Source organism: Galleria mellonella, unplaced genomic scaffold (assembly GCF_026898425.1).
Source record: "Galleria mellonella isolate WM207_F2 unplaced genomic scaffold, CSIRO_AGI_GalMel_v1 utg184, whole genome shotgun sequence".
Taxonomy (NCBI): Eukaryota; Metazoa; Arthropoda; class Insecta; order Lepidoptera; family Pyralidae; genus Galleria; species Galleria mellonella.
The window spans coordinates 5,279,728-5,298,147 of NW_026442025.1; the positions used below are offsets into that span (position 1 = coordinate 5,279,728).

At 30.0% G+C, this 18,420-nt stretch overlaps 1 protein-coding gene across 1 annotated transcript in view; it reads right to left on the bottom strand.

Moving 5' to 3' along the window:
• Positions 1 to 8,445: 8,445 nt before the first annotated feature.
• LOC113517755 (neuropeptides capa receptor-like) overlaps positions 8,446 to 18,420 on the bottom strand; it is a 174,515-nt gene continuing 164,540 nt past the window's right edge. Inside the window, exon 7 of the mRNA XM_052893839.1 lies at positions 8,446 to 8,892. Coding sequence (XP_052749799.1) covers positions 8,640 to 8,892 — 253 coding nt within the window. The 3' untranslated portion in view covers positions 8,446 to 8,639. The remainder of the gene's footprint in view (positions 8,893 to 18,420) is intronic.

Below are 18,420 nucleotides of genomic sequence, written 5' to 3' on the forward strand. Positions count from 1 at the left end.
GCCAGCAAATATTAAAATCGAATCCGGTTATTTTTTTTAATAAAAAATTGGTTTGCTTAATCTTGGTTTCTTTCCGTAGGGTAACAAATTCACTCCGTATAAATCTAATTTGTAATTTGTCACAAGATGACACTCGTCAACGAAGTGATATGATTAGCATTTTGTTTTCAAACAATTCTATATTGCCGTTACTTGAAAATGTAAGATTATGTACTTATAATGTATACTAAAAATGAATAAATACGATTCGTCGGTAAGTACTTCGTTTCAGAACTGATTTTTTTTTTTTATTTCCGTAATAGTCCAACGAAACGAATTGGAATTTCGACAGGATGTTTATCATAAAAACTAGTAGTTATAGCCATGTGCAATACTGTGTAAATATCGTAAACTTAGTTTTCAGTTCACATGAACCTGCTGTATTTTACCATCTTACTAATTATTTAATTTGGTATCGACACTGTATGGATAAAAAGTGTTTACAAGTTATTACACATGACTGTACCATATTCTGTACATAGTTATGTACATCATTGTACCGACAATTTGATTTCAAATCGTGAACATCCATCGACCTTTCAATTTTCAAGTAATGGCATATTAGTATAGGCTCGGTTTCACAGATTATTGATAAATTTCCCCATAGTATACTTGCCAGATAGCATATTCTTCTAAAAATGCCCGTATTTCTTACTAGACGAAAACACATCGATAAATAAAATGTAAATTTAGTAAATTTTTGTTTGCAAAACATAAATAAATATTCGTCTTCTAACAAAAGGTCTTTATAAGAATTTATCAGTATGCTGTGAAATTAGCTTTTAAATTTGATGTTAGCTAAGATTTACTTAATTAACAGTAGTTTTATTAATTTTTAATTACGTGTTATTATGCATATCTTTAATAGGTACATAGGTTTATGTAGGCTCAATAAGTTTAATAACCTTTTGTATTAGATGAGACGATTGCTATTTTTGTTTTATTTTTTTTATTAGTTTCATTTGTTTTTTGTCGTTCTAACTTTAATTTGCGGTGTACTCCTGCGTTCAATTATTAGTTGGTAATTTTATTTATATTGAGTAGCTTCTTGTGGCCAAATAGTCGTATCTATAATTATAGTACAGTTTAGTGACAGTGGGGATGTCTGGGTTTATATTTTAATTAAATATTCCTTATTGATTACTTATCTATTTTTTTAAAGCAATAGCGGTAAATATCCTTTTGAATCTGTGATTTTATCCACGTATAATGAATGTTATTAATATCTTTCAATATTTTGTCGGCAATCCGCCTTTGTTTATGTACATTTAATGACTTTAATATACAGGTTGTCTATGAAATCATCAAGTTGTAAAAATATAAATTCATAATCCAATAAGTAACTCGTATTTAATTAGAATATGTTTGTGTATTCTCCGGTTTATATAATACAATGTACGCTGTACCAATACAGCGTTTACGTCGGTTTTACAGCCATCCTGTATATTGATACTTTTGTAATATATATTAATATTAATTATTTAGTTATTAAAACTTGTTCAATCTGTGTTATTGTGTTAAAATATTTCTAATTTCATTTAAGTCTTCTTATTATTTATAATAATTATATGTTTTTTTCTGTTAGATTTTATATAAATTTTGAGGTGCTTACAAATTTGCCAATTTCATACATAATTAAATTATATAATTTCATTCCAATATATATATATATATATATATATATATATATATATATATATATATATATATATATATATATATATATATATATATATATATATATATATATATATATATATATATATATATATATATATATATTTATGTTATCTGTTTATGTATATCTAACCAATTGTTTGTCTGATTTTGTTAAATTTACTAAAGAATCGTAATTTGTAGGCACCTTTAATTAGCTAATAGTTTAAAGCGACACATTTGGAGTCATTTATATTTAATAATTTTTTTGAAAAGAAATACACTATTAGTTTGTATGGTATTTCTTTTCTAAATATACATTACCTTCACATTGTATTTTAATGATTTCAGCAATAAAATACAATGAAAAGGCTTTCTTTAAAATACTAATACAACCAACAATAAATCCACCTCATAAAAACTTAGATGTAAGCTTTAGATGCCCAAAGTTTTTATGGAGAACATGGCTTATTTAATGTTATAATTTATCTATTCAGTAATTTGATGATAAATTGATGTGCCCATGTTATGCACTATATTAGTAAATTAACTTTTTTTTAACAATTGCTTAAATTCGCTATCTTTAACAACTTACTGTATCTTTAACAACAGAATAATTTTGTCATAGACACCTACTGCATTAAAAATTTTGGGTATTTATGCTGGGGTTCGATTTTGTTGAAGAACGCAAGACTAATAGTTTCTTACCAAAATCGAATTCGAGATTTGTTAAAGTAAATCATTTAGTTAACATATCCCTTGTCCTAAGCTGCCTCTGTCTATGGAATTTATAAACGACCAATGTTGTGCATAGCTTAGGACAGGGAGGTGTACGCGCCAGTCTTTAATTAATTTTATTCAATCAGTTGAGTTCTTGGAAGAATCACGTTACCATTAATGAATTATTTATTACCACTAAATTATTCCTCAATGAAGAAGAACAGTTTGGAATACTTTTTATATTTCTAAGGTGGACATAGTTTTAATAATTTCACAGATACACATGATTTGTATTACGCGTAACTTGGCGAATAAGTACTTATAAGTGTCAATTCCAGTAGCAATTTAAGTTCTGTAATAGAACTAGCATCGTTTATTCTTGTAATATAATTAATTAGCAATAATTTTAAGTCCTGGTCACGGCACCTTAACAGCATTTTTGGACGTCTTCCCGGAACCGAGTATATTTCTTAAAGATTGACGCGAACATTTATTTTAATGTATATAAAGATAGTATTAGTTTTTATGCTATAAGTATATAATATAAAGAGTAACAAATCCCAGTGATAGTTAAGAGAAACGTAAAAATCTTTAGGCTAACGCTTATCTCGAAAAATTATGTATAATATCTGATACACGATAGAAATATTGTATTTTTCGAGGAAAGCATTCTCAGCCATTGATTTTTTATAATAATTTAGCATTATCATCTAGTGTTATACGAGCTGTGTAAGAGGAATGTATGACAAACAGACTATGGAGCAAATATTATGAAGGTCCGATTTTTTGCACGTAAGTTTCATTCATTGATTAATGGGAATTTTGACAACATTTTTCTTACACCTTGTATAATTTATTAGTTAGCCCTAGCGAGACTTATTTGAACTCTATCTTTATAATATGATAAGAAATGTATTAAAATCCTCTGATTAAGTGCTTCGCTTTGCGTCTAATTCTCAGCTTGGCCAATTTAGAAAATGAATTTGCGAAATTGTCTCGAGTTTGTGTACTCTGAGATGTATACCTCTATTTTTTATAACTACGTAATAGAATAGATATCAATGTATACCTACTTAATAGGATAAGTATTAAGATATACTTACATAGTATAAGAAATAGGTTATTGGAATTGAAAATTAGAATTTTTATTTTTACATAAAATAAATTAAAAAAAGCGTTTCTTTTTATTGTTGAAAAAAAACAATAGTTGCTTCTAATAAATAATCGCTTTAACATTTTTAACTATTGTTTTATCTAGTTAGAGTAAGTTTGCCAGATCAGTTTAATTTTAGTATTTTTAAAATACATTTGTTTTTAAGTTATAACTTTTAATAGTGATTGTTATGTGAATTCGTACATTATATATTTTATCCTGTAAATACTTATGTTTGTGTTTGTAACAAAGAGTTAATAAAGTACTATTTCTGTAAGAAAATTATTTTTTATCATTTCATTTATTAAAGGTTCTACAACAATATATATTTTGTAGGAAGTAAGCTGAAGTGGTAATGGGCTGGTCACATAGCTCGATAAACCAATCGAGCAGAAATGTACGCGCAAACGCAGCGTAGAACGACCGGCCCCAAGATAGAGTGATGACAGACATTTGCAGGGCGTTAGTCACTTACCGTTCCTTATGGCAGTCTATGGGGAAGGTTTATGTTCAGCAATGGATAGATAATGGTTGAGATGATGATCACATATTGTGTGGTTTTTCCTTATTATAATGTTACGTTTGTAAACAAATTCTGAAGTCAAAGTTGACATGGACAGGATACTTGGTTAGAAGGAAAGATAGACTGTGGATCAAAACCGTGACAGGATGGTGTCCAAAACAGGGCAGTCGATAGATCTATCCAATGATCGATAGTTGCACTGTTATAAGTGGCGCAACAAAAAGGATGCCTATGCCCACCAGTAGGTTAATGTGGGCTAAATAGATAGATATTACTTATGATCTAAATTTATTCAAGAATAATTTATATTATCTAATTACATAAATAATAATACATTTTACATCTGATGAGTTCGCGGACCATCATTTTGTTTGCCATAATAATAAGATGTATATATGTATATGCAACTATGTAGTTGCAAACGACCATAAACTCCGGTATTTTTTTATTATTGTTACTTCATAGCTACGTCAGTTATAAACAGATTTGGAAAATTCCTTTTTATCTGAAAAAATATACTTACAGATTACTCCCGAAAAAATTTTATCAAAATCGGTTCGGAAGTTTAGTTTTTAAATCAAAATGAGTGGTTTTACCACAGTTAAATTAGTTTTTTTTGTGGAATACGAGTTTTAATTGTATTATTATAAAGAAACTTAGTAAATAAATATACTTGTCATAATGTATCCTTCCAAAGTTTCGTAATAAGTTAATGAAAAGGATTTTTCATAAATTAAATGCCATGAATTTATACAATGTTTTAATCGATCTTTTATACAAACATTAAATAAGACATCATTTACTTAAGTAATAAGTACGCACTAATAGATTTAACAAAATAATTCTACCTAATTAAGTATCTATGGTTTGAAATCTCCGCATTTATCTTTATTACCCTTACTGCTGACTTTCCTATTTATGATTATTTACTAAGGAGTTCCTGTAATTTACCAACTAAACAAAATATAATGGATGTACGCCCGTAAAGTTGGGGTTAACAGCTACATAATCAGTAAAAACAAAAGTATATTGTCAAAGGGAATGTTGGTGGCTCGGGACCGTTCCTTATGGCAGTGTATGGGGGAGGCCTATGTTCAGGAAAGGACAGTTAACAGTCCTGTTATAATGTAATATTTAATGATGGACAGATGGGTAATTTACAATATATAGGATTATCTTGTCGGTTAGAACTGAAGATGTAACCATAAAGTGATTTTTTTCCACACATGAAATGTCTCATTTACATAGGTCATTAAATAGGTAAATACAAACAAACATGGCAACACAATATTGATACACCATTAAAAATAATTTTAATTTATCTCTAAAAATAATCTCTAAATTGGGTTTCTGTAAGTCATTCAGGCCCAGATATAAATTATCCAACAAAACAGAATATGGTGAAACTCTCATAGAGAACTCCCTTATAAGTCGCAGTACTAGTAAGTCAAACAAATCCGCAATGACAGACAGATTTGGTTCTTGATTTGTTAGACTATCATTTAACAATAGAAACATTAAACTATCAGATAAATTCCAAATATATCTCGTAAAAACAATATTTACATTACATTCGTTTAACATTCAATAACACTTTATTATTTCTATTCTCAATATTTGCCTTAATATATACAAATTTAGTGTCACAATATTTGTATACGCTAAATCTCCAAAACCAATCAACCAAAATCCAAAACAAAACGAAATTTTATAAAAGTATATTTTTGGTTTCTACTTGATATATTCCAATAAGATGAAATGGACTCGATAGATAAAGGTACGGGGTAAAATAATTTTTTGCTGGGTTAACTGGTACTTATGGATTAAATTTATTCAAACTTTGGCAAAATCTATTTTATTATTATCAAAAATCTTATAAATAAGCCATAAATATAAATTTATGTCTTATTTATAAGATTTTTGACATATATTAAAACCTAATGATAGATTCCTTAACAGTGGGTGGAGTAATTTTATTATTATTTATTATCCCATGAATTCACATTCCGTTCAGTTATTTATAAGGTACAGTAGGTATACAAAAAATAAATAAAGGATCTGGAGATCCTTCAATTATTTTTTTTGTATACTGTACCAATTCTAATATAGAGCTATTTCCTCCATAGATATTTGTGCTCCATAGTTAAATTGACTCAGAATGGTGAGGCATCTTTTGTGACATAATAAAAGACCATAGATAAAGATGACGTCGTTTTAGATTCTACTGTTGATAATTTCACTCATGGACACGATATATTTTTGAAGATAAGTTTAACAGAAATAAAATATTTTATAGAGTAATACAGTCATACAATATCGGAGTTAAGATATTCGAGTTTTTAAGATATACGAGTAATAATAAAGTAACAATAAAAGGAACCATATGGTTGTTATAAGAAATGACGCCATTTGTTAATATTACACAAAAGTTCCAAACCCCTTTAACTATAACTAGTTCGGTCTCTGAAATATTTACAAAAATTTATCAGCTTTAATGTTTATAAAAACTCTTATGGCACAAGTAATTTGACAATATATACACTAATCTTATTAATATTACATCAATATTCAATTTCACATCATTACATCAATTTTCAAACATGGACCGACCTTTCCGTCTATAACTACATACATAAAACATATATAAAACATCTAGATAAATAATATTTATTGTTCCCTACAAAAAATTACCGTAATAAATTTTGTAAAATAAAAATCACATTGAGAAAACAATGGGCGGCTTTATCCCTTTTATAAACAGTTAACGTTGGGATTTTGCACAAATTCAAATTTATTCATATTTATTTTTTATATCTATAGTAAGTATATATACCTACTTATACAAATAAAAAATACAAGTAGCAAACATTTTTAAATTATAATATAAATATTTTAAATTTTATTTTTAAGAATAAATGTAGCATTTTGACACGTTTAATGCCACTGCAATTTTCAGAAATCTCACCTAAAATGACAATTTGATTTAATCACATTATGTTGTTAAAACACATTAGTGTTTTAATAATATAATGTGATTAAATCAAATTGTCATAGTTATCATCAAAAAGCATAAAAAAATAAAAAAAAAATATATTTATTTACTTATTAAATTCTTTATTGTACACATCAGTTATTTATAAGAATGTGCTGTCATATGTCATACGTGGTAATCAAATGTACAATGTTATATTAATATATAACATTGTACATTTGATTACCTCTGTCATATTCTTATAAATTTGAATTAAGTTTTATAATTATATTTTTGGTTAGTTTTTTAATATTTTTTTTTTTGTTTTTAGATTTTTTGTTCTATTCCCAGAAGCGATGTACAAAAATTACAGTATAGCGTAAATATGGCAGTATGGCGTAAATATAGGATAAGTCGTAATTGGTATCTTACAAAAGAACGCAATCTACGAGTTATCTCGTAGTTAGCAGCCAACGTGTTAATAGTTATAGAAACTCTTTTGGCACAAACAACTTTGCTGTAGATACATCAAATGTCATGTCCAGAGACCATATATATTACTATCTATATACTCGTACATGGAATAAAATTAATTGTAACTGTAACGAATAAGAAAAATAGTAATGCTTCGGTTTCTATTATTATATAAAATAATTTAAACAATAATAATTTTTATTTGTCTCTGTCTGTATGTATGTTTCAGCATCACGTAAAAAGCTGACCCAAAATTAGATACGGTTTCATACAGTTATGCTTTTGAAGGTCGAACAAAACTACTACTATATTAGATTTTATTATGTACATCTAAAATCCACGCGTACGAAGTCGCAGACAAAAACTAGTCCTCAATAAAATAAGTATATACTTAGTTTCTGGCAATACATTACATCATATTCAATTACATTCCATCGTCACTATTTTTCTACGCCGTATAGAGTTCCAACACAGAATAAGACCTGTCTCCGTTTATAGCCTTATTGGAGCTGATTGGAAAGAGGGTCTTTGACTAAATTAATTCTATCATTAACTAGTTCTGTATCTAAAAATATTTACATAGCTTTTGAGCACATTTTTAGTAGTTTTAAAAATATTAATGCCACAGGACGTAGACGACTTGACAATTGACAATATAAAATGTACAGGTATATATCTATAAATTTATAGATGAATTCAAAATCATTCAAATTATTTTAAAGCAGCGAAACGGAACATTTGCTCCAATGATTATTGATACGACAGTTGAACGCATTTGATTGGTATGACCTGATACCCTATATTTTTTGTATTTTTTTTTTTCTTGTAGAAAAACGTCGAATTTCATTAATAAATTAGGCTAAAACTATTTCACATTGAACTACACTCCGTCATCACTATTAACATCGTATAAAATATCATCTTCGTCACATTGACTCAGAATAAATCAAATCATTGACGAAATCAGTTTTATAATTATCTAAGTATATTCGCACTTTTAGTTATAAAAAATTTTATGACTTAGATTTCTTAACGGCGAGGATAGTAATTACACTACATCAATTTATATTACATTACACCAAATTACACTACACCAATTCACATTACACTACAGCGTTACTAGTCTTACACCCTGTATAAAATTCTAACACAGATTCTTCTCCGTCCATTGCTACATCGACGCAAAATGGTGGAGGGTCTTTGACGAAATCAATTTTATTGATGAACGAGATGCGCGGGTCTCTTCTGCAGGATCGGTTGCTGCGAGCCGAGTCTCGACAACTGGTCAGGTCGAGGTTTCCCGAACACCGGCGGCGTTTACGGCATAGCAACGTTTCTTGGAAAGCTTGGCGGTACCTGAAAAGCAATAGCAATATATTAGCAACCTCTTTGCACAAATGAATCTTGGAATTGTACATGTCACTTAAATTCGCATTTATAGGTGTCAAATATAATGGACCAGGGCCGTCTCAAATATATTCAGCGTGTGGGTGCAAAAAAATCTCCTGAGGTGTGCCCTTTTCGTTTTCAAGGTTATAAATTTTCAAATTTGGATTTTTTTTAAACCATAAAGGTGGTAAGCGATCACTGTAGCCTTTAGACGCCTTCAATATTAGGGGTATCACGTGCGCGTTACCTACCCTGAAGAAGCCTTAATATACCCTTTCTTAAGAAACCCAAACTAGTAGTCTCTAGAAAAAACTAGAAAATTTCTATATGAAAAATTCCCATGTGGAAGTAACATTTATATATACAGTGAGTGTAAAAAGTATTCGTACACCTAGGGTTATAATAAAAAAAATACGAATTTGATAGACTTTCCTCTATTTATTTAATTTAAATCAATACTGTTAAATAGTTTAACATTCCCGCACTTTGTTTATGAAAATTTTTGTTTTTAAAAAAAAATATTATACAACATAAAAATATTTTTACGTTAACTAAGTAAATAATGACAAACAAAAAGTATTCGTACATTCATTCTTTTTTAAATGAAATTCTGTATAAATCATTTATTCAATCGAATTTTTCATATGCCTACAATGCCAAGGTAATTTTTAATACGTAGGTATAAATATTAGACGTTTTAGTTACACTCGTGACAAGTATAGACGTGTTTAGTTACAAAAATGGGTCGTAAAGCAAAAGAAACGAGTGAAGAGGAGAGAAAAATAATTATTAATTTGCATAATCAATGCAAATCATTATGTGAAATTGCAAAATTTGTCAATAGACCACGTTCAACCGTACAGACTGTAATTGATCGGTTTTCTATTACTAAAACACTAAAAAACAAACTCAGAGGTGGGGCGTCCATCAAAAATCACGCCTCGATTGGATCGGAAAATTTTAAATTGTGTAAAAAAAAATCCAAAAATTAGTGCCCCTCGAGTGTTACAAGAAATTAATAATATCAATGATTGCCATATTTCTGTCAGTATCGTTCAGAACGTATTACATAGTAACGATTATCATGGAAGAACTGCGCGTAAAAAGTATTGGGTAAATGATATTGATAGAAAAAAAGATTAGAATTCGCAAAAAAATATATTAATGAAAAAAATCATTTTTGGCAAACTGTTATTTACTCAGATGAATCGAAATATAATATTTTCAAATCGGATGGACATCATATGGTATGGAGAAAACCTAATATGGAATATAAGAAAGAAAATTTATGTCCAACGGTAAAACACGGTGGTGGGTCAGTTTTTGTATGGGGTTGCATGAGTGCTTTTGGGGTGGGAAAACTTGTATTTATTGATGGAATTAGGGATCACAAAACGTATATTAATATTTTAAAAGAGAATCTTCTCTCTAGTGCAGCTCAAATGGGTTTTAACAATAATTGGATATTTTTACAAGATAATGACCCTAAACATAAAGCATGGAATACTAAAGCATGGATCCTGTTTAACGCTCCAAAATACCTAGAGATTCCTCCTCAATCACCTGATATTTATATTATAGAGCATGTGTGGGATTATCTCGATAATAAAATTCGAAATCGACCAATTTCGAGTAAAGAAACACTAAAAATTGCGCTTCGCGAAGAATGGGCATTGATACCGTCTTCTTATATTTTCAAACTAGTTGATTCGATGCCGCAGAGACTCCAAGCTATCATCAATGCTAACGGTGGTCCAACAAAGTATTAATATTTTTTTAATATTCATTTACTTACAAATTTTATAAGTGTACGAATACTTTTTGTTTGTCATTATTTGCTTAGTTAACGTAAAAATATTTTTATGTTGTATAATTTTTTTTTATTAAAAACAAAAATTATCATAAACAAAGTGCGGGAATGTTAAAATATTTAATAGTATTGATTTAAATTAAATAAATAGAGGAAAGTCTATCAAATTCGTATTTTTTTATTACAACCCTAGGTGTACGAATACTTTCTACACTCACTGTAGCTAAAATCGGACATATATTACGATTGACAATTTTCACTTAAAGCATTAGGTGGTCAAGTTACACCTCTCAAGATGCTGCGCCTGGGTGACTCGTCCACGCCCCTTATATCCCTCTGATTTAGGGGTGCTGTGAAAAATAAATGACGTTTTCGTGGAAAACATGCGCCACAGATTCGACCCGCGCTTACCCTATTTTTTTGTTTGAAATCTATATTTGATGGAAATCGGTTGAACAAATTCCAGGTTTTGCGTAGGCTTTTTAGAATGCTAATATATTTTATGTGCGTGCAAGGCAGAAATTTTTCCCAATGGAAATACCTTCGATCTCTATTTAGTAAGTATTTATATGTAGCTATTTTTAAAACAAGAATATTAATTTTGTAATTCCAGATGTTTAATTACATGATTGTAGAAGTTGTAAAATCTTGTAATTGTATTTAATAATAATAATATAGTATCTAAATATAAATATAAGATATGTATATATATATTATAAACGAACGGACGGATAATGACAATCGGACAGAACAGTTATTTACAAGACAAACATGCCTAGTTTTAAATGATCATGGATGGGATATTTAAATTATTATTTATATTAACTGTTGCCCCGCGATTTCGTACATATGGATTTTGGTTAATTTTCAAGCAGAATTACTGAAGAAAATCAGTGGTTTGCTTATTGAGTAAATAATTCCTTGAGATATTGCTTACTTGCATCACTGTGTGTGTGATAATGTGGTACTGTGGTGGAGTATGGTGGTGATGGACATATTAAATGTTAACATATTATGTATAAAAATTTTGTGATATTAAACACTGTATTTTTTGGTACTATAGTCAGAATTAATTGTGTATCTCTTGTTTACAAAGAAAGACATTTGCTGACACACAATTGCTGTCATTACTATGACAATAAAATTTTATGATATCGTGTTGTGCTACGAGTAGGTACGTTGTTGTAAATTGTAGAAGCGCCCCCTAATTTGTAAATATTGTTAGATGGCGCTATCACTATGATATTAATAATTATTTACAACAGCGCCCTTCGAATTGCGTATTCGAAAACAAGGCAATTGGCCTTGATAGGCTCTAATTGGTTCAAGACTTCACAAAATTAACTTAACGAAAGTAGGTGTACTTCCAATCAGCGTAAAATGTCATCAACAATGTTGGATTCACAATAATTACTGATTTTGCACAGCAAAAATAACGATGTCGCTCTTAACAAAATTGATCCAAACCGTTTAATCAACACGGAAATAGATTTTATCGACTGTAAAAAATACACGAGGATTAGAAATCTCCTCATTTTTAGAAGTAACTTCATTCATTTTTATTTTTTACGAAATTTGACAAAATAAGGTACTATAATTGAGTTATTTAATAAAAAATGACTTCAAGGACACAATCAAATAGGACCAAATCAAAATAATATATTATTACGACGCAATTCCCAATTTTTCCCAATTTATTTAATCCCAATTGAATTGTATCAAAGTCACTCCGCGATGGATATCAATCCTGTACCCAACAAGATAATAAACCTTATCGATTGAAAATAATCAAAATTATTTCACAATTGCAAATATATTGTGTACGCAACATGCATTAAAATAGGTAAAAATATTCTATAATTACATAAGATATCAAAATTGGCACAATGTTACTAAATTTAAAATGTGTGAACATAGGAAAAAGTAAACAGTTATTTTTTTAAGAATGTAGTTATAATATGAACATACACATGTATATTTTAAAGCTCTTTCATTTTGTTTGAAAAGTGAAATGTTTATAATACATGTAACATGTATCTAACAGAATATTTACAAAATGACTACATTTCTCGATTCAACCTAACATATTCTGGTCGTGGAAAATTTCCAGACTTTTTTTTTGTATAATCTACTATGATTTTGTGGATCATCTAGAGCAAAATGTGGGCAAAATTTTAAGATTTTATTACATTTTGCTTTTGAACACTGAAACGTGACAACGTCCGTGTTATTTGTTAGGTTATTTGTCAATTTTCAAAAACAAACAATCCTTAAAGTTTATGAAGACGAAAAAGTTAGGATGTTTGCTAATCAATCAGGCTTAAACAGCTGAATGTATTTAAATATAATTTAGTACATATCCAAGTACTCATTTATATTAAAATACATTCAGACTAAAAATAAATAATTAAGACTTAGAAAATCTGAGAACTAGATCCTCTTCTTCTTTCTAAATGATGGTCATATATATATTTTAAATGTAATCGTATCGTAAAATGTAATTCGTTCTACAAATATAGAAAAAATTTAACATAAACATTTGATTAGATAATTGAGCTTAAGCTCTGAGACTTAGTAATTCATTTACATGCAATTAGTTCTGTAACTATCAATCAAGTTAGATTATAAATTTTTCGTCATTTTTAGATTCCAGTTTCTTTACAAAAATATTAGGTTTCATAGAGCACTTTCTTGAAAGGATGCTAATTGAATTAATGTAGATTAATGGTATACGAAAAGAGGCAAAAATTAAAAATAGACATTCCTTCTGTAACGATGAAAATAAACACAGTTATATCTAATACTAGCTTTTATCCGCGAGCTTACGGACCAGGTTAAATCGCCTACATCCTTATCCAATATCCTCCTTCCTATAAAATACGTGTATAGCAAATTCCAGAGTGATTGTTTAAGCCAATAAGGCGTTATTAGGTAAAAAATTAATAAACAAATTCACTTTTACATTAATAATATGAGTAAAGATTATTCTAATATTGTATCGCTTGGATGAAAATATGCCAGCAGCCAGTGTGTAGTCGAAAACTTATGCGTACTTGTAGTTCGAATAAAACTAATGGCAAATCCCTTGTCCAATTTGCCGTGTCAATGTACCTATTAATGTCGTCTTCATTGTTCGTCTGTGAGATTATACAGGGTGGAACTGAAATCGTTAGCATCCATTGTACCAGTGACATTCAACATTTTCACTAAAAAAACTTTTCAGCTCTCATATACTAATATTTATATAATTTGATTTTGATTATTCTTTATTATATTAATTGTACTACCAAATAGTTCATATTTATTTTCAATTACTATATTTAAGAGTATCAAAATGTTTTAATATTTATATAATTGCTAATTATCAGTTCTAAAATTGTTGCATGCTTGATAGGGTGTAACTGGTGATAATGATGGTAAGTCCAAAGCAATGTTTACTGCTATATGTACATAATTGGAAACAAAGTTTTATTCTATTCCATTCATAGCGGGTTTAGGTGTTGAGTTAATTGGTATGGAAGACACACAACTTTTTATCGTTTTTGAATTTTTGATTAAAGATATTTCTGCCTTAGTATGTAAGATTCTAAATATCTTAAAACGTGAAGACGAGAGCAGTAGCTTTTTCTTTCTTTAAGCAGTGTATATTACTTGTTGTGTATGTTGCAGATGGCTGTATGCAGAAGTTTTAGGTTGCTCAGTGAGCTATGGAGAGGGCTTTACTCGGAATTTTTTTGCCTGATAAAATTGGAAATGACAGTATCTACAGAAGAATCAAAGTTATTGACATAGCCGGAAGGATAAGCAAGCTAAAGTTGCAATGGGCTGGTCACATAGTTCGAAAAATCGACAATCGATGGAGAAGATAGAAGATAACCCCTTATCTTATCTTATCTTATATTCACATATGGGGTCAGCTAAGCCGATGCACGTCGACCCATTGGGATCTTTTGTGCTTCCCCCTGCCTTATACCATCATTTCATAGATCCTTTGTGTTACCTTAACGATATCCCGCGGTTTAAAATATCTGTAGACTCCTGGTTCTGGATAAGCCGTTCCCAATAGACTCATACGCATACATGCCAACGAATCGCAGATAACCCCTTAAGGCAGTATAGGACGACCCTCCACTAGATGGAGCGACGACCTCTAATGCATTATTGCACGCATATTTCACCTCTTTCTTTCGGACTGGTCGTACAGACCTGACAGCGACGTTTACTTCTTCCATTCATTTTTGCTGTCATTCTCTTTATCTCGATCGCTTGCCTCTTGCACTTCTAATTTCCGTTTTTGTATATTATTTTCTACATATTTCCTTTGTATATACCTTTTGTATATAATATATATAAATAGACAAAGCTAGTTGTTACACTTATTTTCTCCGAACAACTACAATGTAAAGTTCTATATTATTGGTAGATTTTTAGTTTCACGTATTACTAACAATTTTGATTTCACCCTGTATAATAAGTACATAATCTTAGCTTTGGGCCGAGCACGAATCTTTTCAATCACCATCGACCTCGTGAAATCCCAAAGATTTAAAACTTGAATTGTCTTTGTGGAATTTGGTGATATAATCTAAAATAATCCGTCCTCTCGCAAACTTTCGTACACTCCGGTGACAGCATTTGGAGCGATGTCAGTCGGCGGAATGGATTCGAGCCAAGGCGTGCGGTGATTGATTATATTTAGTGAATAAATATCCCTTATTCTACAACATTGGTATCAGCTTGCAATATCAAAATTCACACGAAAGAAAACATATATCACTTTTTTCAGTCGGTAATAGCTGGTGATTAGAAGGCTAACATTTTTAGCTAGAATTTTTTTTTTATTTTTACCGTTAAAAATTATTTCTTGGAATGACAAGAAAAGAACAAAAAGTGACGTGTTATACTAACATGTCTTATGTAGATGAATGAATAAATATATTTTACTTTAAAGCGTTACGATTTGAAATTCTATCCTTAGTCTATGGTAACGACGAATCGAACTTCCTAACAGTTGTCATACGTTTTTTTTTATTAGACAATGGATTCGCGCATGAATCTACTTCACATGATAGATTTTTTCAGATTCCATTGTTTCTGCCTATCATAATAGTAAACAGGCATGACACATATCTATATATGTATTATCATCATATCAGACATTATCTGCCCACTGCCTGAACATACACCTCCCCCATAGACAGTTATAAGGAGCGGCAGTTTACCATCGGGGAATTTTGCCAGTAGTTACCACGCTTGGCAGGCAAGTTGGCACGCTAAATTTGGCTTTCGGTGATAGTATAAGAGGGATGTTGTTCATCCTTTGATCCTTAAGTTCTCTTAGTACTCGTAGTTTCCTTTACTCTTACGACACCCACGGGAACGGAAAGAATGGCCCATTCTATGCTGGGACTACACGGCAATGTATGTATTTATGTATGATAGAAAATGACGGCAACAGGCTTACCGTATACCTAAAAGATAGCTACATTCTTCTAAAAACAAGATTCTATAGATTTAAACTATATCGTCTGTAGGGTGCGTATTTATTCCAGCGATATGTGATATTATAGTAATCGCATCGATGCTAATTATGACGTCAAACGCGTGACCTTGGCAGTGATATAATCTTTTCTCATCCTCCTATAAGTGAGTAGTTGGAAAGGCTTTTGATCTTCCAAGTCAATTATGTGACTGCTTGGTGTTGCGCACGTTCACGCATGACACTCGAGACGTGCCCGGAATATTTTATTTTTCAGTTGTGATCCTTATAGAAGCAATCGATCAGATCTTGTCCGGAAAAAGTTGGAGATTAAAATTGGAAGTTGATTACTTCCGTGGCGCAGTACAGTGAGCACGTTGGTTTATGTAAAATTCCAGACTCAATTCTTGGTTGGGCCAATTTAGCAACTCTTCTGAATTTTCTCAGGTTTGGGTGTTCTAGGTTATGGCCCAGACGTTCGTTGCTTGGTTCCTCATAACCCAGCTCGATTAACAAGCAATTGGAGTGATTCTGTGTGAAACTATTACTAATTTGAAAAACGGTGTAACCATCTTATAAGAAGATGGTAGAAAAGTGCCCGTGCAAGAATTCCTTATTTGAGACCTGAATTAGCGTGTAATATCTCTTAAATAATGGTTTTGATATTCTATCTTCCCTTTTTTCTAAATATAAACTTGATCGAATATATTATTATATCAGCCGTTACGGTCCATTGCTCGACATAGGTCTCTACCATAAGGAGGGTTTTGCCAGTAGTTGCCACGTTTGGCAGAAGGGTTGGCAAGCGTAGTTAGGCTTTGATGATAGTTTAAGAGGGTCGCTACTGCCCATTCCTCTGCCATTAAGTTCCCTTAGTCGCCTCTTACGACACCCACGGAAAAGGACGGGGCTATATATAAACAGGGTAAAATCTGATTCATTAGCATACTTTTGAACGTGCACTTATAAGAATGAATATTTTTTCTAAACATTTCTATGTAACATGTCTAGTTGTCAAGTTAGTGTAGGAAGTCGTACATTTTTAGTCCTTTTACGACCCATGTTTCTGTCGGGAAAATATTCTATTCCTTCAGTGGAACACTTACAGATTGATGTCAGCCTGAATAGTCATTATATAAAATGAAATAAAATTATATTATTATATAATATTTTATTTTTATTTTTATTTACTTATTTATAGTTTATTGTACACAATAATTGCATTGTTATAATTTATATTAAATGAAGATGTACAACAGGCGAGCTTAACTCTGTAAGAGTTCTCTTTCAGCAAACCTTGAGTGAACAAGAGCATTAATTACCAGCGGGCAGTGTGCGTACAATAAGACGTGGAAACAATATAGTACACTAGTACTTACTATTATTATATATTTATTATTTCTTAGTACTGCTTAGTAGTACCAAGAAATAATAAATGTGCTTACCTAAAAACAAACTAACTTATATACTTACATTCAAAATATACATATATACTGTATCTATATAATAATTCATATATATAAAATATTTTATAATGATATTATCTTTGAATTTCTCTAATTCATCTTGAAGTTTGTATGTACAAGAATTATTATTGCTTCTCTTTATCACTATTTCTGTTCTGTATTAATTTATTAGAAAACAATTAATTTCTATCCTTGACATTGTTTAATTTAAATTAATAGACTTCCTTCAATATTGTTACGACTTGTTATTGTAAACTAAGGGGCTAACTAATTAATATGAAATCGGAATCTACAAATATTTGAATAAAGTTGTAATTAAAATACATTTATTATTGTAAATAAGCATAGTAAGGCTATGCTCATTTTATAAAGTCGTAATAACAATCAATCGACCAAAATATATACAATCACTCCGTAATCGAAAATGATTTTTTTTATATATATATTCTTTATTGCACAAAAACATACAGTAACAACAATAAGTTAATAACAATGTTAGCAAAGGCGAACTTATCTCTAAAAGAGATCTCTTCCAGTCAACCTAACGCAGTGGCATAGGAAGTAGTGAGTGGGCAGTAGTAGTGCAAGACAGAAATTTAAATAAATATTTACATAAATTATAAATAATTATATATATACACACATGCATTCACATATATACATACATACACATACACATATATATACATATACACATACACATACATATACACACATACATACACACGTTAAATACAACA